Raw genomic sequence first — 24,400 nt, 5'->3', positions numbered from 1 at the left:
AAACTTCTAAAACATAAAACTATTAACAATAGGAAACTTGATATCACACTACGAATTCTATATACACTATAATTCCTAATACCGGCGAGGCTTTCAATCACAAGAGGTCAACCGTCAGTAAAAACAGTCGTCTGGACACGTATGTAAAGAGTAAAGAGTACACGTCCATAAAAACTACCTTTTTATGCATAAATGTATGTAAAGAGTACACGTGTCCCATAATTTTGTTCAACGAGAAAGAAAGGTCTTTATGTTTTTTATGCTTGTTGTAATAGTTGTAAAAATCATTGTAACATATGGAGTATCACATAACGAAACATCGATCTCTCACAGATCTTACTCTTAGGTTTAGTTCGTTAATTACATAAAGTAAGTAAATGAGTTTCAATTTGGGTAAAAACATTAACACGAATACATATCACATAACAAACCGTCTCTCGCAAGTTTACGATGAATTATTTACTGTTTTGGCGGCCATCTGCGACTGCGCTCTAGAAAACCTTTATTGTCCTTAGAATTTTTGAATAAATTCATAGATCAGGTTAACAATCACGTCAGGTTTTTCTTGTTGTATGAAATGACCTACTCCTTCAAGTATAACAACATCCTCTAAAAGTGGCACATCCTTTTTCATCCCCCCTTTGTTAACGTATTCCTTTACTCCAGGAATATTGTAACTAAGATCTAAGTCTCCTACAACAAATTTCACTGGCAATAGTACCCGTGCTCTTGTCCATGGCGCCGTGAGTTCCCAATTTCTGCAACAAGAATGAAATATCTTATAACAGGTATGACAAAGATAAACAACAGGTTTTTTCTACATTGTTCCTCTGTCTTATAAGGTTTTTTCTACATTGTTCCTCTGTGTTATAAGGTTTTAACTACAAAAAAAAAATAGTACCTTATTTATTAATTCGATAATGGGGGGAGTTAAAAAGTTAACCCCTAGCACCATTAGGAGGACTCGGAAATTCATCATCATGACAATTCAATTCACTCTTATCGTGTCACTTTAAATGAAAATGAAGATGAATATTCCCTCCGTTTTTACGTTTTCATTTTTGGATATCTCAAAATGTTCTTTACATTTACTTTTATATTATAACATAATGCTTTAGTATTCTATCAAAATTTGTGTCAAATGATTATTTTAACCAATTAAATTTATTGGGTCATTTAATCTCTCACACTTTTCTATTGGGACATTAAATTTTTCTCATTTTTCTAATATCAGAATTTTGATAAGAGTGAAAACATTATAAATAAACGTAATTTTTCTTGTTTAGAGGAATCTCAATGCACATTTATCAGTCGTTAATAAACGTGTAAAATGTCAAAACGTAAAGAACAAAAAGAAACGGGGGGAGTAGTATACAACTAATGAAATTACAAAACGCCGAGTTCACACCATGATTATATATGGTGCATAAATTAATTGTACTTAAGGGATATAACGTTTAACTTAAAAAATTATGGGTTAATATAGAAAACCAAATAATACAGGGGAACAATTTTTAAATAAAACCCATAAACAAATGGAAATTTTATTTTTTATAATCCAATCTATGTCCAGTTGTCCACCCTAAAACCAATCCCATTTTTTAATAATTCAAAAATAATCTAATCTTTGGAGGGTGTCTTCCCAAAAAAAGAAAAATTCACCTACAACCTCAATAGTAGGTCAAAATATTTTCTTAAAGATTAAACATGCAACATGTCGCTCTTTAATTGGTCAAAAAAATATATATTTATTTTAGTTAATTTGGAAAAGCCTCCCCGCTCCCTCTTTCTCTCCTTCCTCCGTCCACCATCCTTATCTCTCTCCTAACACCTCCACCATTGTCTGCCTTTTATCTCCGCCCCTTCACGGGTGATTGTGGTGGCGACAAGTGCATCGTTTTAAATGTGGTAAAATGGGGTGACGTGGCTTGCTGAGAATGTTATGAAGGAAATATGTCCTTACTCTAAATTTGTATTTAATGCATTTCCCGCGAATTCTAATAAATGCGGTTCAGAAAATTAATTATTCAGTGAGATTAAGTGATCTGAATGCGTAGCTAGAGGTCGCTTCAGTTCAAGTGTAATTAATATTATTATTAAGGTCACACAAGTACCTAGTACGTAAATGAATCAATTATTTGGGTGAATATAATATTCAGTAAATACTCTAATAATGGATATTCAGAAATAATGGATGTTGGTTTCAGTGGGAGCTAAACAAACCATCAAAAAACAAAAGTGGTAATATAGTCTCAAACAAACATATTGTCGGAAACGGAAATATGGTTCGTATCGGAAATATTATCAGCAATATAAGTATCACCGGAAATGAAGATATTGCCGGAAATGAAAATATAAATATTACCAGAATCAAAGATATTACCGGAAACGGAAATATGGTTCGAATTGGAAAATATTATTGGAAATAGAAATGTTGCCTGAAACGGAAATATTGACGAAATCTGAAATATTGTCGGAATCGGAAATATTTTCGGAAACGGAATTTTTTTTTGAATCGGAAAACGAATCGGAAACGCGAAGCTCGGTCCATAAGCCGGAAGCACATGCCAAACCGCCGCGTGCAACACGGCCATGCACTGCCAATGGAGAGCGTGCGCAAGAGATAGCGCATGGGCCAGCGCATGTCGGGCCATTGCCCAAGAGGTATCGCGCAAGCGTCAGCGCCCATGGGCCAACGCTAGTGCATGAGGCCAACGCCAGCATGCTAGGGCAACAAGGCACAAAGCTGGTTGGTCGTTTCCCACCTACGATTTTAGTGAGTTTCCCTAAAACTTCCTAATCCAAAACTAGGGTTTTGGCATCCTAGGATTTTTCCTATTTCCTATATATATGTGTCCTATGTACATAGAATCACATGTGAGTTTTCATACATTGCGTGACATCTAAAAGTGAGTTCCTGAAACCATAAAACCTTGTATTGAGATTCTAGTTAGTCGAATTTAAGGTGGATCCGAACGTGTAGTGCACTATCTACGGATGGACGTCATTTGGAGTCTTAAACTTGTCCTTATTCTGTTTGGGAACAGCTAGGGAAGGCACGCATCATTAATTGTATATATACTCAATTATGCTAATTGATTTTGTGAATTAACTTATTTGGAAATTATGGTTTTTCGCATGTCGATTGGATTGTTTATAACCTAACATGTTAGTAAAGGGAAAATACCGATCAAGGGTGCGAAGATAGAGAGGAGTAGTGGGGAAAGCAAAGGTTGTTGGTGAGTGGTTGAGTTGATGTTGTGTTGGTTGAAGTTAACCACCAGAACCATAACCATTATTCTTCCTCTCTTTATTCCTTCTCTCATTAGACTTCATCAAAAAATTAGGGGTAGAAAAATTCAAAAGAGGGTAACAAATCTACTAGTAGCAGAAAATCAAAATAGCCAAATTCCAATATGGGCAATTAAGGATGAAAAGAACTCAATTTTCACACTAGCAACGGAGATATTAAAACCCAAATATAGATTAAAATATTGCCAGACCAAATAATTACCAACCTCAAAAACAAATTAGCCACAACACCAAACTAAACATGACTACTTCAACACAGCCTCAAAAATTAAATTAACAGGGCGTTTGATTGGTGATGTTGTCGTTATTGGATTGATGATGATGATAATGTGGAGCAAGATAGTGCACAATTTCTACAAAGACTAGGAGATGCTATAGTCGTGGGAAGAAACTAGAAAAAATTAGCATGGCAGAGGGGAGGAGAGATAATGGCAGCCAAGGGAAAAGGAGGGGAAAAAAGAGTGATAGTTTTTTAAAATTAAAATTGAAAGAAATTCGTCCAAAGGTAAGTATTATTAGAATACATTTTTCTTATTTTTCCTCCTAATTTTTTTCTGTTTAATAATTCCCTTAATTTTTTTTCTTATTCTCTATTAGTCCATCAATAATTTTTTCTTGTACTTTTTTCTGTCTTTTTAAGAAGGTGAGGGGATAACCTTGTTAACCGGTAACCTGTCATTTTGGTGCAATAAAAATAAGCAGATGAGTATAAATATTGGATTATTAGATAATGATTGATAGTTTTGATTATATATATTTGTTGATCGTAATACAATATTCATCAAGTCTTTCCAATATATTTTACATGGTATCAAGAGCAGGATACACATAAACCGACTTTTTTAATGGCTGAAGAGGAGGCAACCCCACCTCCTCCGCCTAAGAGGATCGAACCAGATTCTCCTTTTTATTTGGGTAGTCAAGATTGTCGGGTGATTTTATCACCCCTGCTCGCTTACGTAATAATAATTACGATGAATGGGCTAGTGATGTTCAAACATCATTAGAAGCACGACGTAAATTTCAATTCTTGGATGGCACCATCACAATTCATATTCCACCATACACACAATCAGATTGGACTACGATCAATTCCATGCTTGTCTCTTGGATTACCAACACTATTGATCCTAAAGTAATAGCTCAATTAACAAAATATAGAGAGCCTAAACGCTTATGGGATCATCTTAAACATCGTTTTTCTATTGTTAATGGTCTTATAATTCAACAACTTAAATCATCTATTGCTCGTTGTGAACAAACAAAATCTATGTCGGTCTCAATATTATGGAAAACTTAATGCATTATGGGAAGACTTAAGTAATCTTGAACCTATTATTTCCCGTACGTGTTGTTATAATTGTTCTGCTGCAGAAAAACATGTTCAAAGACGTGTAACGGCTAAACTTCATGAATTTTTTATGGGTCTTTATACCTCATATTGTGCTCATCAACGTACTAATATTTTGTCTCAAGATCCACTTCCTTCCCTGGATCGGGCTTGTCAGTTGGTAACACAAGATGAACATACGGGTCAGGCAAGCCATGCTGGACGACAACCCAACTGAGGTCGTTGGCTTTACCATTCGCACTCCTGCCAATACGGAGAAAGTATTAGGCCATGAGACCTCCTCTTTTTGGGCCTTAGTCCCGTGTACCCATTGCAAAAGACATGGTCATTCTTTTGATTCCCGCTACGAACTTGTGGGCTACCTAGTGAAGGAAATATGTCCTTCAACCAAGGTGCATTTAGTCTAATGCCAAGGTTCAGATTAATTGCGAACAATTAATTCAGTGAGATCAAGTGATCGGAACAGCTAGCTGGAGCACTGCTTCCGATCAGTGAGTTCTAATGAATATTAAGCTCACAACTTACTCTTGACTGAACCTACAAGGTCACACCAATGGCACGTAATAGATCACCGGATTAAATGAATCGGAAATTCATTTAATAGCTTTTCGGGAATTAGTTTTGGAAAACGTATTATACGATACGACCTTGCATAGGAATCGTATATCGTATCGCGAATATTCGTAAGCTGGGCGAAACGAATAAGCCGTATCGTACGACGGTGAGTCGTCATATACGAAACGATAAATAATATCCGGAACGATATTAGTCGCGAATACGAAGAGCTACCCACGAGCCGAATGCACGAAGCATTCGAGGCCCATGGGCGCATGGTGCGCAGCAACATAGCACAGCAGCGCTGGCCCAAAGCCAAGCGGTGGCGTGTGCGCGCGGGCCAAAGGCGACAACGCAGCAGCAGCTGGCTGCGTGCTTGCTTATCGATTGGCGTGTGGGCTTGCTGGCCGGTCATGGCCTTTTGGCTTGGCCGGTTAGATAGGTTATTCTAATAACCTACACTCCTAAGTTTTCTATACTACAATCTAATCACTACTCTAACCCTAGACACTCAGAGAACCCTAATTCTCTCTGTGCCTCCAAACTGAGTTCTTCCCAAAAAGCAAACACTCTTGATTAATTGTCTAAGCTACAGTTATCAAGACGGATCTGATCGTGTCGGTGAACCAAGTAGAGGAACGACAAGTGGAGTTCTAAGTTCGTGTTCGTTGACAGATTACTAGGGAAATACGCTTCGAATGTAAGTATGCTTAATCTGTGCTTTATACATGTTTCCTGGCTTTGGGGATTGTTTCGCACATGTTATTATGTTTAACTGTATTCCCCTACAGTGGTATCATGAGCCTTATGTATTCAAAGCATATTTTAGCAAGTTTTATTTGTTTTTGCTGTTGTCGAAATTTTTGGAATTTTTGTTGAATTTTCGGATTTATTATGGATTATTGGATGAATTGCGTAATAAGGCCTGATTTCAAAAAAAATCGGTTTTTTCGACTTTTTAAACCCTAATCCGATTAAAAACGATTTTCTAAGATCAACTCAAGAGAACGGAAATGCAAAAACAGGCCTCGGAGTGTCGTTTTTTGGGCGTTTTTGTTAATTTTTTAATAAAAATTAAAAGTGTTGGAAAGTAATTCAATTAAAAGGTCGACCTAAAAAACTTGGAATTTCTTGAAACTTTGACACGATGTTGCTGGGTATATTCTTGATCTATGGTAAAAATTTCAGATTTTTAAAATAAGTATAAACCCTAATTTTGCTTTCCCCAAATTCGTAAAATTTAGATCCTTAATTGATTTTTTAAAATAATTTAGATCTAATAATTCGGTTAATTGGGAAAGGGAATATAATTTCATGGGTCAGTGGCTAATTTTAAAAATTATTGGATTAAAATTTTGAATGGTTTCGTTAATTTTAATCGCACTTAAACCTAATTATTAAAATCTGAAATTTAAATGTTTGAAGAACGATTTAAAGTTTTGGATTTTATTATTTAAAAGTTCAAATTTTGGTTGATTCGTTCGTTCTTAAAATTTGAATAATGTTAGCCGTGATTTAATATTTTACGAAATTGGATTGTCGTTATTTTATTAAATCGTAAAAATTGTTGTTTTTCGAATATAAAAATCGTAACTTTTTATGAAAAATAACATTAATGCAAAGTTCGTGAAATTAATTTTTTTAATAATTAAGTTGGTCTGTAGTACGAACCAAAGGCACGAACACAAGGGTAGGTGGACGTGTGGCTCGACGAGTCACGCGGGCTGCCATGCGTGTGCCGAGCCGCAGCGACGCGGGCAGCAGCAAGCGAGCTGCGTGCCGCGCGCGCGCTGGGCGAGGAAAGGGCGAGCAAGGCAGGCGCCTTGGCTTGCGAATGCTGCGAGCGAAGCAAGGCACGAAGTCCTGCGAGGCGCAGCGCAACGACGAGCACAACGAAGCGCGCAAGGCAGCACAGGGCTGTGGGGACGCGCGCGCCAGGCTGCGGGGTGTGCGAGCTTGCTCGTGTGCCTCGTAGGCCACACAAGCGCGGAAATGGGCTGGGTGCAAGCCTAGCCCAACCATGCACTTGGACATTTTATTTCGTTGGGCTTGACATGTTTGCATTAATTTGGGCTAACGGGATATTTAATTTAATATTTTATTTACTTGGACCGGGCCGCGAGTTTGAATTTAATATTTAATAATTAATTATCTGGAATAATTATTGGTTTGAGTGGGAGCCACTAAATGAAATTAAAATGAAATAATTATTTTAATTATTTTCGTAGGTCGCATTATTTTAATTAAATTCAATTTTAATTAGAATAAAGTCTAAGGATTAATAATTTCGAAATTGATTAATCTTTTAGGACGCGTTTATGTGAACGTGAATTTTAATTAATTCATGTAAATACTTGCATAATTATATGGGCCATTCGTTTTAGCATACGAATGGGTGAATGCATAGAATGTATATTTTATGTAATGCAGGTACTCCAAGTGACTTGTATGGCCATTTAGGATAGTTAAATACGGTCTGCGAACTGTTCTATCTTTGAATGTAAAGTTTTAAATATGGTCTGCGTACCATGGAAATTTTGATGTAATTTTATTATTTTCAAGTATTTCTAAGTTTAGAACTTTAAGTTAGCAATTGAACGAAGATTCAAGACGATGCCAAGCTAACAAGATGGTGATGAAGATTGGATGCTTCAAGACAAGATGTTTTAGGCCATACTAGTTCACCATTTATTTATGCATTTTGATATATATTATGCTTGAATGTATGTATGTATATTTTGCATGAATAGGTTGTTTCCTATGACTCGATTAGATTAAGTTCACTAAATAATCGAACCAACATAGAAACAACTAGGTCCAAAGTAATATTGAGTTCAAAAGTTGCCTTCCAAATCAAGCACTTACAAAAATCTAGTGATCTAAGATAGTAGATTTCCGCCAAAGCGAGGTGCTATTTTAGTAGACTTAGGTGGTAAGGCGTCCCACAGGAGCACGTTGATTGTGGTTTCAACTCAAACAACAATGGCATTATGTTGTGGCAATGAGATAAATTATGGTATTAATTTATTAACCAAGAGTAATTTGGAGATTACTAGAAATAGGTTTTGCTTACCTAGAATCTTAAATACTTAAGACATGCCAAAGCTGCTTAAGGATTTAGGACTTTTAGGGTCTTGGAATCGTTTCATTCATTTTTGGACCATGTTTTGCTTTTGCATGAATGAAATTTTCAATAGATTTGATGATTGTGTGAATGCTTTTATTTCAAGTTATTAAAGTATGATAAATGTTTTCTTTGCTAGTTCATTGTGTAGAATTGTAAATCTTCAACTCTATTGTGTTCGGACGATAGAACTGCGATATTTCCTCGATCGATTGGTAACAAATTTTGAGAGCGGTTCTCAAAAAAAAGGAAATGAGAGCGTATCTTGAATGCTATTTTCTTATAGTGATCTTCATGGTTGTTTTAAAACTAAAATTTGAATGGTAGACCAATTGGACCTCATATATTCAGAATACTGGGTAGTTTTGAAATAATGAAGTATTGAGCTAAAGACTCATGTATAACCAATGGTTAACAACCAATTTTCTTTTGATTCGATAATGAACTAGACTCATTGGATGTGGTCATTCAAAGTGAATGAAATAAAGGGACTTTGTAAGCGTAACAGAGTAAGAAGATCGAGCAAAGAGTAAAATCTTTAGGACTATAAGAAAACGTGCTAGAAAGGATAGGAAAGGGGAACAAAAGAAATGAATTCAAGATTCAATTTCTACCTTGAAGTTTGCGTTAAAGAGAAACGACTTAGCAAATAAAGTCCTATGGTATTAGATTACCGCTTGAGGTTCTAACTCTTGTTAAGAACTCAAATTCCGGGAGCCAAGTCTGGTTATTGACCTACAAGTGGGAAATGAAGCAAAGTTGTGCTACATTAATTGTAGGGTCATCTGTTTGTTTTAAAGTCCCTCTAAAGGCTGGAACTTAATGGTATTATGTTCCATTAATCATCATAATCAATTTCTGTTTGGACAACGGAAAGACTCACATTCAAAGTAAACAAAAACATTCGTTGAGTGTTTATTTGAATGAAATGGTCATTTAAGGGTTGAGTCATATGATTGATTAATAAACAAACGAATCTCTTCACACTCAAACTTCAGAAGGTTCAAATCAAACATTTTGATTTGTGTTCCACATATCTTTGGCCATGTCATACGACCATAACAACAAGTCAAAATTCTAAGATTCCATGGCATGGATTTTTGAAAATTGGTTAATTTAAGACACGTGGGTCTAGCTTGTTGAACATGACATCGAAATGGACTATTGTTAGAAGAGTCTAGTTAATTATGTTCATGGGCCAAAGATGGATTTTATGACTTATCTATTTCACGATAATTTGAGAAAATATGGCTATATTTACTCAACGTGAAATATGTGAAATGCTTCAATGCGATTCACAAAAGGGTATAAAATCAACTTGGCAAGAATTTTGGAACATCTAGGCTGGGTCAAGGTGATGTTTGCATAAGCCAAGAAAGATTATCTAGATTGTTTATATGGAATTATAACAATCAAAGCTCCATAAGAATATGGTATGTCCAAATGGAGAAATCGGAATCTATTTCGATTAATGATAATCACGACTATTTTCCTATATAGTTTCTAAATGATACTCTCAAGTGACTATCACACTAAACAAGGTTGTCAAAGCTAAGGATAAGATGTCATAAGGATTGAACTTCGGTTCAGTACATCTTTTCAGTACATATATATCTAGGGTTGTCAAACCTAGTGGGAGTTAGTGTTTACATCAAACAAACTCAAGAGTAGATATATGTTTCTTTATGAGCGACTCATAGAAACAAAAGGTATTGATTCTACCACAAATATGAGAACATATGGTTGTTGCTCTAGATAATGTCTTTTAGGAAACCATCATATTTCCAAAAAGGCAAGTGGGAGAAAAATGACCTCCAATGAACTTCGAGTCAAGCAACAAACAAATGTAGGATACTTAGGAGTCTTTGGAAAGGCTCCGTACTTGGAAGCCTTTGGAAGAGCTTCATGAAGACTTTAGAAGTGCTTCAAGAGAATCCTAATACTCAAAGGACTTGAGTAATGTCTTTATAGACACTAACGCTTGATGTTCAATACCTAGGTAAATCGTATAAGGAATACAATTCAACCAAGATAGATACATAGATATCTTGAGGAATGAAATCTATGAAGACTTTGGAAAGTGCTTCAAAAACATACGACTTACAGGTTAGCTACGACGAATTAAAAATTCCCAAGTATGTTTTGAGGCCATCAGAAACATAAGTATGGTTCGAGGCCATACAAAATGGTTTGAGGCCATTCTTTAAAGAATCAAATCCATGATTTGGATGATTTGCATAAAGGGTTCACTCCCATTAGTTGCAAACATGTTTTCTAAAAATATATACTACGTTGATTTTCATAAAGGGTTCACTCCCATTGGTTGCAAACATGTTTTCAAAACATACAAAGATGATATTGTATACACATACAAAAGAGAAGCTAGATTGGTGGTTAAAGATTGTAAACAACTTCACGGCGTTGATAATGTTGAAATCTTTTTCACCAAGTCGGAATGCTTGAACTATTTTGGATAAATCTAGCAATCATTGCATATGGCAATATGGCAATTGGAAAACAAAACACCTTACTCAATTAGACTTGTAGAAAGGAATTGTGTACATCACACAATGTAAAAGTTTTAGGTGCTAGATAAAAGAGCAAGCTTAAAAGATCTATTCGTAGATTAAAGCATGCAATTGGGAATTGGACCATATTTGTCTAAAAGGCTATTGAGCAATCATAGCTTTATGAAAATATGGATCATCTTGTAGATGAGGAGTTTAGTGGGAGCTAAGTCAAGTTTATTAGTTCTATATATGAGATACATATCTCTCTATTGAAAATGACATCTATACTATTATATATTAAATCTCCAAGGCAAGGAATGTCATTTCGCCACATGTCGCTTCCTATTATCGATGACATGCCGCATCGTCATCTTTGACAAGTCATGCATCTCATATAATTTTCTTGATCATGAAAAAATGTTAGTTATAAGGTTTCGAACATGTGACCTCTCATTTGTTAGTCACATATTTTAACCACTACGCCACAATTCATTTTGTTGTTTTTTGTACGTGCACAATTATATTAAGTCAATATAAAAATTATCTGAATCATTTATTAATAGTCTCGATCACATCACTAATTAGTCATAACTTTTACGAGTTAGTAATTTGACATGTTAAAATTCATTAAAGCATAAGCAAGATATATTATAATGTAACAAATTAAATTAGACTCAAAACGAGTTATATAATAATCTAATTAATTCATTTTTCTACTATCCGGGGCATCGTCCGGGGTACTAACTAGTTCAAATTCTAAATGGTTAGATTTGAAAGTATTTGTCAATATTAGAACCATGGCGAAACTTAGAACATACTGGGTTAAAGATCTATTGGATAGGATCTAAAGCGTTGTTTGGATTCTGTAAAAGTAATTACTAAATCAAACACAATGGAGAGACTCAAAAGAGACTCTCAACCCATATGAGTAAGTCTAAGTTATGAATGCTTTAACTAAGTATAAAGCTAGGTTTTTATCACTAGAGTTAAGCATGAAGGACCTTGAAGAGGTGCCTTCACCTTATATCACATGGCAATGCCAAGATTTCAGCAAAGATTCAGTATCTCTTGAAACAGAATAAAGCTAAAAAGTTACATGGATATATTTTAAAATGCGAATGGTTTTTGCATTAAAATCAATCATGTATGATGTGATATATAGATCGCCAAGAAAACTCGTGAACATTGGATCGTGACGAGTTTATACCAATCTCTATTGATCTAGATCAAGGATCATTAGAATAATATCAAGAACATCCAATACATTTGGACGTGTAGGATGAGCACTTGATAAAAGGAAGTGAAGATGAACTAAAGTTTTGATGCTACATGCATTTGCCTAAGAAAAAGTTGAATCTTGTTGTTAGGCAAACCACAAACAAACACGGGCAATTAGGCGTCGTGATTAAAAGGTGGTTACATAGGTTCTAAACCATATGTGATGCATGGGAAACTGAATCAATGATTAGTTTCCAAGTTCTCAGTTGAAAGATGTATCTCCCACATCTATGTGAACTGGTTGGAGCATTCCAAAAGGGAAACATCATTTGAAATTCTACATAATTGAAATGAATTCATTGTTGCCTAAGAAGCAATAAAAGGGAATTGTTTTTAGTGGGAATTCTTCAATGAACTCAGGTTGATCACAAGACTGCTACCTGGATGATTTTCTATTTTAGATATGATTATCATTCTAAACAGCAACGAAAAACTAGATCATTCTAGAAACATATTCAAAGCTCTTTTCATCTTACATCGAAAGGCTTTCGATAGAAAAGATGCTAAGGATAGCAAAATATGATAAAATAAACATCTGCATTGAATGATACACAACATTCATATGCAGATATGGAATCAAGTTTGAGTTCCATGAATGTTTTAAGTATTGGGTGAAAGGCCTATATCTGTAAAACATTAAATGCTTGATTTTGGGTTAGAGGCCCACAAATTGGTAAGCATTTGGTTTAAACATTTATCATTTATGAAATTATATTTCATAGTTCATTTAATTTTGGTTTAGTATTAAATGATAAGTCCATGTGATTCAAATCATTCAAATGGGATGTCAAGATGGATTCTTCGATAAAGAAACACCCATAAGTGAACTTGAATATTGAAGTCACAAAGGATCCCTAATCCAGGTCATTGAAAGGTGGACGACCAACGACTAATGAAGATTAGATTGCAAGTAGATTTTTTAGTTCTGTTTCTTGAACTAGAGTGACTGGATGTCAGAATATTTTGCATAGATACTTATTGGATCTTGTATCGGATTGACCATGAGTACACTTTAAGAGATTAAAGTCATGTCATAGGTAGTTCTCATTAATGGTGATTAGATACCGTTCCTCAGAACATGAGCGATTATGTCTGCTCGTTTGAGAATTAGTTCGCTTTGATGCTAGCTAAACGTCGCACTGTAAAAGGAGGCTATAAAAGCAGTTATTGGGCGTACTATGAATCAAAGTGAGTATTCATAGATTGCAAGAATGGATTGTCCTCCTATCTTTGATAGGATATGGTGTTGTTGTGTAACAAGGCCTCCCAGAGAGTTAGATACTGTGAAAATGCATGGTCGTGCTCAAAATGGTTAAGGCTTAACCTTCTGTAAAAGTTTAACAGTTGAGCTCTGTAATCCAAGAAACACTTCTGCACCTAATAAGGATGGCTTGGATCTTACCTTATGTTCAGCAAGTAACATTAAGCGACAAAGTAATGTGAATGCACACTTATCTGAATGACAAGTGGGAGACTGAAGGAAATATGTCCTTCAACCAAGGTGCATTTAGTCTAATGCCAAGGTTCAGATTAATTGCGAACAATTAATTCAGTGAGATCAAGTGATCGGAACAGCTAGCTGGAGCAATGCTTCCGATCAGTGAGTTCTAATGAATATTAAGCTCACAACTTACTCTTGACTGAACCTACAAGATCACACCAATGGCACGTAACAGATCACCTGAATAAATGAATCGGAAATTCATTTAATAGCTTTTCAGGAATTAGTTTTGGAAAATGTATTATACGATACGACCTTGCATCGGAATCGTATATCGTATCGCGAATATTCGTAAGCTGGGCGAAACGAATAAACCGTATCGTACGACGGTGAGTCGTCGTATACGAAACGATAAATAATATCCGGAACGATATTAGTCACGAATACGAAGAGCTACCCACGAGCCGAATGCACGAAGCATTCGAGGCCCATGGGCGCATGGTGCGCAGCAACATAGTACAGCAGCGCTGGCCGAAAGCCAAGCGGATGTGTGTGCGCGCGGGCCAAAGGCGACAACGCAGCAGCAGCTGCGCGCGGCCCATGGCCCAGCTAGCTGCGTGCTTGCTTGTCGATTGGCGTGTGGGCTTGCTGGCCGGTCATGGCCTTTTGGCTTGGCCGGTTAGTTAGGTTATTCTAATAAACTACACACCTAAGTTTTCCACACTACAATCTAATCACTACTCTAACCCTAGACACTTAGAGAACCCTAACTCTCTCTGTGCCTCCAAACTAAGTTCTTCCCAAAAAGAAAACACTCTTGATTAATTGTCTAAGCTACGGTTATCAAGACGGATCTGATCGTGTCGGTGAACCAAGTAGAGGAACGACAAGTGGAGTTCTAAGTTCATGTTCGTTGACAGATTACTAGGGAAATACGCTTCGAATGTAAGTATGCTTAATTTGTGCTTTATACATGTTTCCTGGCTTTGGGGATTGTTTTCGCACATGTTATTATGTTTAACTGTATTCCCCTACACCTAGAAGATCAACCCAAGAATGATGGCCCACCACGTGGGCACAGCAGGCCCTAGGCAGGATCACATGGGTGTGGCAAGGGGTAGGATCACGTGGGCCTCCCCTTGCAAACGTTGCCCACTCTACATCCACAAATAATTCAAGCACTGCTACTGGGCCAACAAATCAACCTTCGACAGAACAAGCCCAATTGTTCACGGCTGAACAATGGAAAGCCATTACAGGGCTAATTGGTAATAATCCATTTCCGGATCATCGTCTAAATGGTAAATTTAATACTAATTTATGGATAATTGATACCGGAGCAACGCACCATGTCACAGGTGATAAAAATTGGTTCTTTGATATTACTAATATTAATTATGATTGTCCCATCTCTCTTCCTAATGGCAAGAAAGAAAATGCTACACACGGATGCTCGGTTCGGTTGTCGGATAATATATTTCTCAAATATGTCCTTTATGTTCCTCAATTTAGCTACAACTTACTATCTTTTTCCCAACTAAATGATGACTTACATAGTATTGTCAAATTTAATTCTTCTATATGTGCTATACAAGACCAAACGGGGGAGCCGATTGGAACGAGTGTTAGACAAGATGGACTTAAGGAGAAGCTAACTCAGTGCAACATGTCTCGGTGAATGGCGGAACGTCGACGTTGGAATTATGGCATAAAAGAATGAAGCATCCTTTAGAAAAAGTAATAAAGTTACTTTCTCTCATTATTAACCTTAAGGGTAGTTTAAATAAAGTTTGTGAAGTTTGTTTTCGTGTCAAGCACCCTAGAGAAAAATTTCTTATTAGTGATAATAAAGCTAGTCGTAGTTTTTAGAAAAATCATTTTGATTTATGGGGATCATATAGACATGCTTCTTCTTGAGGAGCCCATTATTTTTAACTATAGTTGATGAATTTTCGAGAGTCGTTTGGGTATATTTGTTTGATGATAAAACAAAAGTTTCTCATATTTTTTTGAATTTCATTGCCATGGTTAATCGTCAATTTTCTCAAACAATTAAAATTTTGCAAAGTGATAAAGGCACGGAATTCAATTGTTTGCGTTACTATTTTTCCGCTACTAGCATTTTATTTTACTCCTCATGTGTCGGTACTCCACAACAACACGGGCGGGTTGAGAGAAAACATAAACACATCCTAAATGTTGCCTGCACATTAAGATTTCAGGCAAAATTGCATATTTATTTTTGGGGGGAGTGTGTTCTAGCTTCCGCACATTTAATTAATTGAACCCTTCACCTTTGTTAAACAATAAAACACCATTTGAAATTTTGTTTGGTGTCCCGCATTCCTATAATACTATACATACTTTTGGCCTTTTGGGTGTCTATGTTTTACTCATAATCAAAAAACAAAATGAGATAAATTTGAAAGGGGATTATTTAACCTAATAATATTGTATTTTCCTAGAAAGTACTTTTCTTCAAAAAAAAAAAGGGAGTTAAAAGCTTATTCATTCATAAAAACACATAAGACAGCCAATGTAAATGAGTATGATAAGGAGGAACATACAGATTAAGAGCACGATAATAGTTCAATCCTCCGGTGAAGCTGATTTGTGTAAATTTATCAAGGTAGTAAGCGGCTTCCTCTTTAGATAAATAAGGTGGATAAGGTGGCACATCCACGAAGGCTTTTCCTTTAGGCAAAAACAAGGGACCTGGATCGCGGTATGCAAAGAACTTCCTCAATAGTTTGTCAGCACCACCAGCTTCGGCTATCTCATCTTCAATTTCTCCGGGTTCCTTCACAAATATTTTGTTAATCAGACAAACGACATTATTTGATAATCAAATGAACTGGTCTCATGAATTGGAATTATAATTTTTTATTATAGGACATTTAAATATATACTACGTCCTTCGTATTATATATTTCGGATTTTAAATATATACACGAAATTAAATCCGACCCGAACATGACTCGATCCGAACCCGATTTGTACCCGAAATTGAGATAAAATCCGACATTGCCCGATCGAAAACCAACCCGGCTGAACCCGATCTACACCCGAGTGATAAAGTGACCCGATCGGACCCGATTTGATCATGACCCGAGATGACCTGACCCAAACCCGATCCGACGACCTGTTTTGACAGCTCTAGACTGTTAGGAGGACACTAAATGAAGCGTTTTGGTCACAACTTTAAAAAGTTCAGATAATGACTTATACTGTATATCAGATTATTTTTTTTGATGCAAGCACGAAACGTATATCAGATTAAGTATATAGTAAGGCCTAGAATTCGGAATATAGTTCCTAGGAAGATAAGTGCTAAAGATAGTAGGCAAATTTGCCAAAAACAACCTTTTAAAACCCACTTTTTGCGAGAAACAACCTTTTAAAATTTATTTTGCGAAAACAGACCTAAAAGTAAAATTAATTTGCGAGAGACAACCTATTTGTGTTTTCAGGCGTTGACCATATATTTTCGGCATTGACTTCCCCGGTTTTACTACATGCACCCTTTTTCCCACTTAAAATCAAATTGGAGCCAAAAATCCAACCACCACCCCCCCCCCCCCCCTCCCCCCAAAATTCATTCTCTTTCCCCCACCAATTTTTTTGCCCTCTCTTCATGCTGAATCATTTTGGATTAAATTGTTGCTTCCAAGGTAGATTGGTTCTCAATTCAATCATTGTTGACACTCTACAACTACAATTTGGTAAGTGATGTTCATTAATTTTGTGTAATTTTAATGTAGGAAAGTTAGGGTTTTTCCCCTCAAATTTGTTTGAGCAATTAATTCATTGAAATCAGCACCAAGAAGTAAAAAGAAAAAGGGTAAGATAAGCAAAAGCAGCCGGCGCAGGTGATGGAATTGACCCAAAATTGGGTTCATCAAAGGCCTCTCATGGGGAGTTGACAAAAGGGGGTTTGTAGGTGTTGATGCTGATCGAAGAGGAAGGTGATGGAATTTACCCAAAATTGGGCTCATTTTTCACTAAAATTGGATTCAAAACACTAGAAATTGGACATATTGAAGAACTGAGAGGTGAGTTTGATCGAAACTCAATAATTCGATGATTAAATTGCCAAAATTTGGGTGTTTTTCGGTGATTAAAGATGGACAAAAAAGATGGTGGACTTGGGTTGAAATCGGAAGAGATGCCACTGCTTTCTTTTCCGATTTGAACTTCAGATTTTTCTGATGCATTTACGTATGGAATCAAACCCAGAAATTACCCAAAACCCAGGAAAAAAGGGGAATTATTTTTTGTTTTTTTTTTGGTAGGCAAGTGCTACCAGATTTGATCATTGAGAATCAAGGGGGTTTTGTCCATGGTAGATACATAGTGCATAATATCATGGTGGTTCAGGATTTGGTGAAACAGTATGGTAGGAAGAGTGCTAAACCAAGTTGTATGATGAAGATTGATCTTCAAAAAGCATATGACACAGTTGATTGGGATTTCTTGCAAGAAATGTTGGTTCAGTTGGGTTTCCCTGGAGGTTTTGTGACTCTTGTTATGGAGTGTGTGACTACTCCTAAATTTTCTCTGATGCTTAATGGCACAATGCATGGATTCTTCAAGTCAAAAAGGGGACTAAGACAGGGTGATCCCATGTCTCCCCTCCTGTTTGTGATCTGTATGGAATACCTTTCCAGAATTCTCTATAAAATGAGTGGACTGCCTCACTTCCAGTTTCATCCTAGATGCAAAGAGCTTAAGCTTACTCATTTATGCTTTGCTGATGATCTAATCTTGTGTAGTAAAGGTGATTTTCCCTCTGTGTTTCTTCTGCTACAAGCTTTTAAGCTGTTCTCAAGTTCTTCTGGTCTTTTAGCCAACAAGCAGAAATCAGCTATCTACTGTTGTGGTATGGCTGAGAATGAAATCAACAGAATTGTCAATGTTTCTGGTTTTACTAGGAGTCAGCTTCCTTTTAAGTACCTAGGTGTTCCCATCTGTGTTAAAAGAATCTCTGCTGCTCAATGTGATGTCCTAGTGGATAAGATGATTGCTAGGATTAAAGTCTGGAGTTCAAGGAATCTATCCTACACAGCAATAATGCAGCTCATTAATTCTGTTTTGATGAGTATACATATGTACTGGGCTCAGGTATTTATTCTGCCTAAGAAAGTTTTGCATGAAGTCACTAAGGTTTGTAGATCTTTTCTTTGGAGTGGACAAGCTTATAGTTAGAAAAACAGTAACATTTCTTGGGATAGTTCATGCTGTGATAAAAAGCAAGGTGGTCTTGGCTTTAGAGATGTTATCAACTGGAATATTGCAAGCATTGGAAAATATATTTGGGCCATTGCATCTAAACAGGATAATGTTTGGATCAAATGGGTTCATGATGTGTACATTAAAGATGGGGACTGGTGGGAGTATAAGCCTGTAGCTTCTGCTAGCTGGTATTAGAAGAAGATATGTGCCATAAAAGAGAGATTGAAGCTAGTATATACTCAAGCTGAGTTAGTTGCTATGCCTCATTATTCTGTGAAAACAGTTTATGAGAAAATCATTGGACCTAAACCAGTGATTCATTGGGACAATATGGTGTGGAATATGCTGAATATCCCTAAGCATAGATTTATATGCTGGTTGGCAGTGCAGGGTAGGCTTCAAACCACTGCAAAATTGGCAAGATTTGGTGTTAGTAATACTGCAAATTGTCTGATTTGTGGACAAGCTGATGAAGATCATAAGCATCTGTTCTTTACTTGTCCCTACAGCAGCAGATGCATTAGTGCCCTTAAACTTTGGTTGGGAATTTCTTACTCCACAGGTGATCTGAAGCAGCTTATGAGGTTTATTGCTTATGGCATAATGTCTAAGTTCAGGAAGCAAGTTAGCTTTGCAATGCTAGCTGCTGCAGTTTATTCTGTTTGGTCAAGCAGGAATAGTTGTTTTTGGAATGCTTCTTTCCCTACTGTGCAGAATATGGTAGCTAGAGTTAAGCAAAATGTTAGAGACCGAATCTTGTTTGTTTTTCCTAAAAATGTAACTAGGAGAGATAGCTTGTGGTTTGCTACTCTGTAAGCTTAGTTAATCTGTTTTCTAGCTCTTTGATGGAATGGTCCAACCTAGTTGGTTTGTTTCATCCTTGAGTTAGCTTAGGTTGTAAATTTGTTTCGAGCTTAATATTATTCGATCTTGCTTGTCTAGCAAAAAAAAAAAAAAAATTGGCTGAATTTTTGTTTTAAGGGGAAAAATTGGAAGGAATATGGGTGAGAGTAGTAAAACCGGGAAAGTCAATGCCGGAAATGTATGGTCAACGTCTGAAAACACAAATAGGTTGTCTCTCGCAAATTAATTTTATTTTAAGGTCTGTTTTCACAAAATAATTTTTAAAAGGCTGTTTCTCGCAAAAAATGGGTTTTAAAATGTTATTTTTGACAAATTCGCCTAGATAGTAATTGGTTTCGGAATATAGTTCCTAGGAAGATAAGTGCTATAATTGGTTTAGCAATCTGTAAAGTTGTGAGTAAAATTGTTTCTTAAGTCGGTGGTTTCTTGGTACTCTTTTCTTGTAGAGGAGGCCATCCTAGATGGTTTGCTCTCTTGGGCTTAGCTTATACTCTTGTTGTTTAAAGTTTTATATATTTTGTATACCGTTTACATACTTATAAAAATAAAAATAAAACGTGGAAAAGATACATGTTGACTGACAAAAATTAGTTAATTGACTCTGCTCGTTTGATATTCTGGACAAAAATAAGTTCATTAACTCTTGTTTGATATTATAGAAAGTATTTGGGTATGGGCGATGGTCCAAATAATTTCGTGAATAATACTCCCTCCATTCCTTTTTGTTGTTCCCATTTCTTTTTTTGGCATTTCTTTTTGTTGTTCCCCTACTGAATCTTTACTATTTTTGGCCATAGTTTTTTTACCAATTTACCCTAAGATTCCCCACTATTTACCAAAAAACCCTAAGATTCTACCCTTTTTCCACCCTCTTTTTCCCCACCACCCTTATTTAATTAATTTCCCATCCCCCATAACCCCACCCCACTACCGTCACTTTCACTCTCTCTCACCTCTCTGATTTCACTCTCTCTCACCTCTCTGATTTCACTCTCTGATTTCACTCTCTCTCACCTCCGATTTCACTCTCTCTCACCTCTCTGATTTCTCTCTCTCTCACCTCACTGATTTCTCTCTCTCTCTTCAACCTCCTTTCATTTTTCTCTCTCTCCTCCTTCCTTTCTCTGTTTCGATTGGTGATACCCTCAAGAACATCAAAGATGTTCTTCATTTTCATATTCCTCCTCTCACTTTTCTCTCTCTCCTCCTTCCTCTCTCACTTTTCTCTCTCCTCGTTCAATATCGCCGCCACCACCACCACAACTCCGCCACCGCCACCACCACCCGAAAAAGCTGTAGAATATGTATTATGGTTTTAGATGGTGAAATTCGACCACGAAAACCCTAGATCTAGAGTTTTCATGGTCGAATTTGACCTCTAAATCCTCAAAATCGTGAAATTGAGATCAATTGGGTATTTATTTATTTTTGTATTCACGTTTCAAATTTTTAGGGTTTTTTTTTTTGCGAACTTATGACGAATTTCTGGGTTGTTTTTTTGGTTGATTTTGGTCGAGTTTTTGGTTTAATTTTTGTCGAATTTTTGGTTGATTTTGGACGAACTTTTTGTCGAAATTTTTGTCGAATTTCGGGTTGAATGTTCTCGAATTTTGGTTTGATTTTGGTCGATTTTTTGGGGTTTATTTTGGTCTAAATTTGGGTTGAATTATCTCGATTTTCTTGTCTAATTTTTGGGTTGATTTTGGTTGAACTTTCTCGAATTTCTGGGTTTAATTTTGGTTGAATTTGTTCGATTTGGGTTTAAGATTTGGGTTTAATTTCTGGGTTTAATTTTCTGGGTTTAATTTTCTGGGTTTAATTTTCTGGGTTGAATTTCTGGGTTTAATTTTCTGGGTTTAATTTGTTCGATTTGGGTTGAATTTTCCTGATTTTCTGGGTTGAATATGTTCGTATTTATGGGTTGAATTGTGCTCGAATTTGTTCACGAATTTGTGAGTTATTGAAGTCTAAATTTCTGGGTTTTTGTTGGATTTTCTTATTTTTTGGTTATATTTTAAATCGAATTTTCTGGTTCGATTTAGTGGTTCGATTTAGAGCTGTTCTAATTTTGTTCTTTTTCTGGTTCGATTTTAATCTGATTATTTTGTTAATGAAATATCTCTCATTTATCTTATTTATTTAATATTTTCTCTCTCCTTACTTTATTTTAAATATATAATCTCTTACACACAATCATTATTCTTACACCCAATCATTACTCATATCCCAATACAAACAAAGATTCAGTTTTCTTAAAAACCCCCCAACATTCTTTATGGGAACAACATAAAGGAATGGAGGGAGTAGTACTCATCATATTTTTTGAATGAAATTTTGTTTGAGTTTTTTAGAACATAATTTTTCTATATGATAATTTTTCTATATTATAGTAATTTTAAGTTTGCATAGATAACATCTATGTATTACCTCTGTTTCAAAAGATTTTTACACTTACTATTTGTACGGTCTCTGGTGTAATGTTTGACCGTTAATATATCTAATTTTATACGATAAAAAATTATAAAAATTTGATATTTATAAAATACATTTTGAGACAAATCTTATCAAAGCGTAAAGAACTTAATGAAACGGAGGTAGTAAAAGATTATAGCTCTATTGGTTAATGGTCTGGTGTTGAAAGTGGGAGTTGCGTGTCAAAGCTTATGCTAACCATATATCTCTTTTTTTAAATGAAAGTGGATATATAGCATGGATTTGTAGATTGAAACGTTTGTAGAAAAGCTTTTTAATATGTAGTATATATGTAGTATAGATAAGTTTGAAAGTGTGATTTCTTTGCTTATAAAAATAAGTTTCAGATAAATTTTAGATTTAATAGGTCCAAGTAAGTTAAAATAAGATTCAATAAGTTTAAGTAAGGTCCAATATATTTAATCCGATAAGTTTACTCTCTTAAGTTTATTCCCTGTAACTATGCTAGTTAAGTTCCAATAAGTATTTATCAAAATCGATAATTAAGTCATAATAAAGAAATAATAATTTTCAATCAGGTCTAATAAGTCAACTTCATATTATATTATGAGTTCTTAGGTGAAAAAAACGTAAAAGTAAAATAAACAAAAAATCAAAAGACCTATTTTTCGAAACTATACACAATAATTTTTTAATTTTTTTACGAGCTATAATCTAAAATTAGTTATTACCCCGGGCAATACCCCGGGTCACACATTGCATGTTGATATTAATTTTTTTATTTAAAATGAATTTAGCATATAGTTGTTATTATATAAACATAAAAATTGGTTAACAAATTTATAATTAGTTAACTAAACTTTGTTAGATTCAAGTTTCTTTTGTAGATGTTGTGTGGCTTTTTATTAAGATTAATTTAGTTTTATTTGAATTGTACCCAGTATAAAACTTTATTTTTTCTAGTAGTTTACTTGATTGGTACTCCGTATAGAACTTTATTTTTCTAATTTACTTTTAAACATAAGAAATATCTTAATGTATCAAATATTACAAATTGAATAATAAAAAGTAAAAAAAAATGGAAAAACGCACATCTGGTTAGCTAAAGAAGTAGTGCAAACAAATAACTTTTTTTACGTATGATTTGAGTAATTAAGAAAGATTAAGTAAAATAATTTATACTCTGTAATATCTAATTATTCAACTATAAATTGGGCATTAAAGTTTTACGGAGTAATTTTTATAAGAATGAGTTTTGTCTTTTTTTTTTTATTACTTTAAAGTCATATGTTATTTCATTATAGAGATAGTTAAAACTTTACACTAGAGGTCATGAGTTCGAACATTGATACTAACGTGACATTCATTGTCTTGGAGATATAATAATAGTATAGATGTTAAAGCATACGCAAAGATAAAAAAAAAAACCTGAAATCGGCAAATGTAATAATGATCGCCATAAGCAGCGCGAAACATATCTACCGGGTTCTGGTGTGGGTTTCGAGGAGAGAACGGGACGCTAAGGTTGACCAATGCCTTGACACGATCAGGTCGAAAAAGGCACAACCACCAAGCAATGATGGCGCCCCAGTCATGGCCCACCACAAACACCTCTTGTGCCCCCAACTTATCAATCAGAGCAATAATGTCACCGACGATGTGCCCATAAGTATAACTATGGGCATCGGGTGGGGCATCTGTGTCGCCGTAACCCCTCATGTCAGGGGCTACTGCACGGTAACCAAGGGATGAGAGGGCTAGGATATGGTACTTCCAAGAGTACCATAGTTCAGGAAATCCGTGAAGGAAGACTACTATTGGGGCTCCTTCTTCACCTTTCTCTGCTACGTGCATCTTTATGCCGTTTACATCAACTATTTCGTGGTTTATTCCGTCGTAAGTCACCATTTTTTTTTGGTGTATCTACGCTTGTTTAAGGTTCCAGGAGTAGGAGGCCGGTTTGTTGTTTTTGTTGTGGTCTTAATTATATATTGAATTAAATTATCAAAAGATCAAATGTATAAATAAATGCTATCTTAATTTGTCAATTTGGTACGTGGTTGTTTCTTTTATAATTAATGGAAATACAAGTGTTACGTAGAATTATGGATTTCTCCATTTGAAAAACTAGATTTCCAAATTAAACAAATTTCACAAACACGTACTCCCTAAGTCTCTATCTTCTTGTTGGATATGATGCAGTTTAGCTTGGCGTGCACGGGATACAAGTATAGCAAAATAACAATTACGGAATGTTTTGTAGGAACAAGCGGCTTGAGAAATAGATGCGGTATGACAAG

General features: G+C 35.5%; 1 protein-coding gene across 1 annotated transcript; it reads right to left on the bottom strand.

The window, feature by feature from the left end:
* Nucleotides 1-284: 284 nt before the first annotated feature.
* On the bottom strand, nucleotides 285-24,361 carry LOC110775562 (uncharacterized). The gene is made up of 3 exons (XM_021980173.2): nucleotides 23,529-24,361; nucleotides 16,139-16,371; nucleotides 285-758 (listed from the first exon to the last, which is right to left on the bottom strand). Exons 1-3 carry the CDS (start codon nucleotides 24,006-24,008, stop codon nucleotides 512-514), a joined length of 960 nt encoding a protein of 319 aa, XP_021835865.1. The 5' UTR covers nucleotides 24,009-24,361; the 3' UTR covers nucleotides 285-511.
* Between the last annotated feature and the right edge of the window lie 39 nt (nucleotides 24,362-24,400).

Source organism: Spinacia oleracea, chromosome 5 (assembly GCF_020520425.1).
Source record: "Spinacia oleracea cultivar Varoflay chromosome 5, BTI_SOV_V1, whole genome shotgun sequence".
Classification (NCBI taxonomy): Eukaryota; Viridiplantae; Streptophyta; class Magnoliopsida; order Caryophyllales; family Amaranthaceae; genus Spinacia; species Spinacia oleracea.
This window is presented reverse-complemented; position numbering and strand designations above follow the sequence as displayed.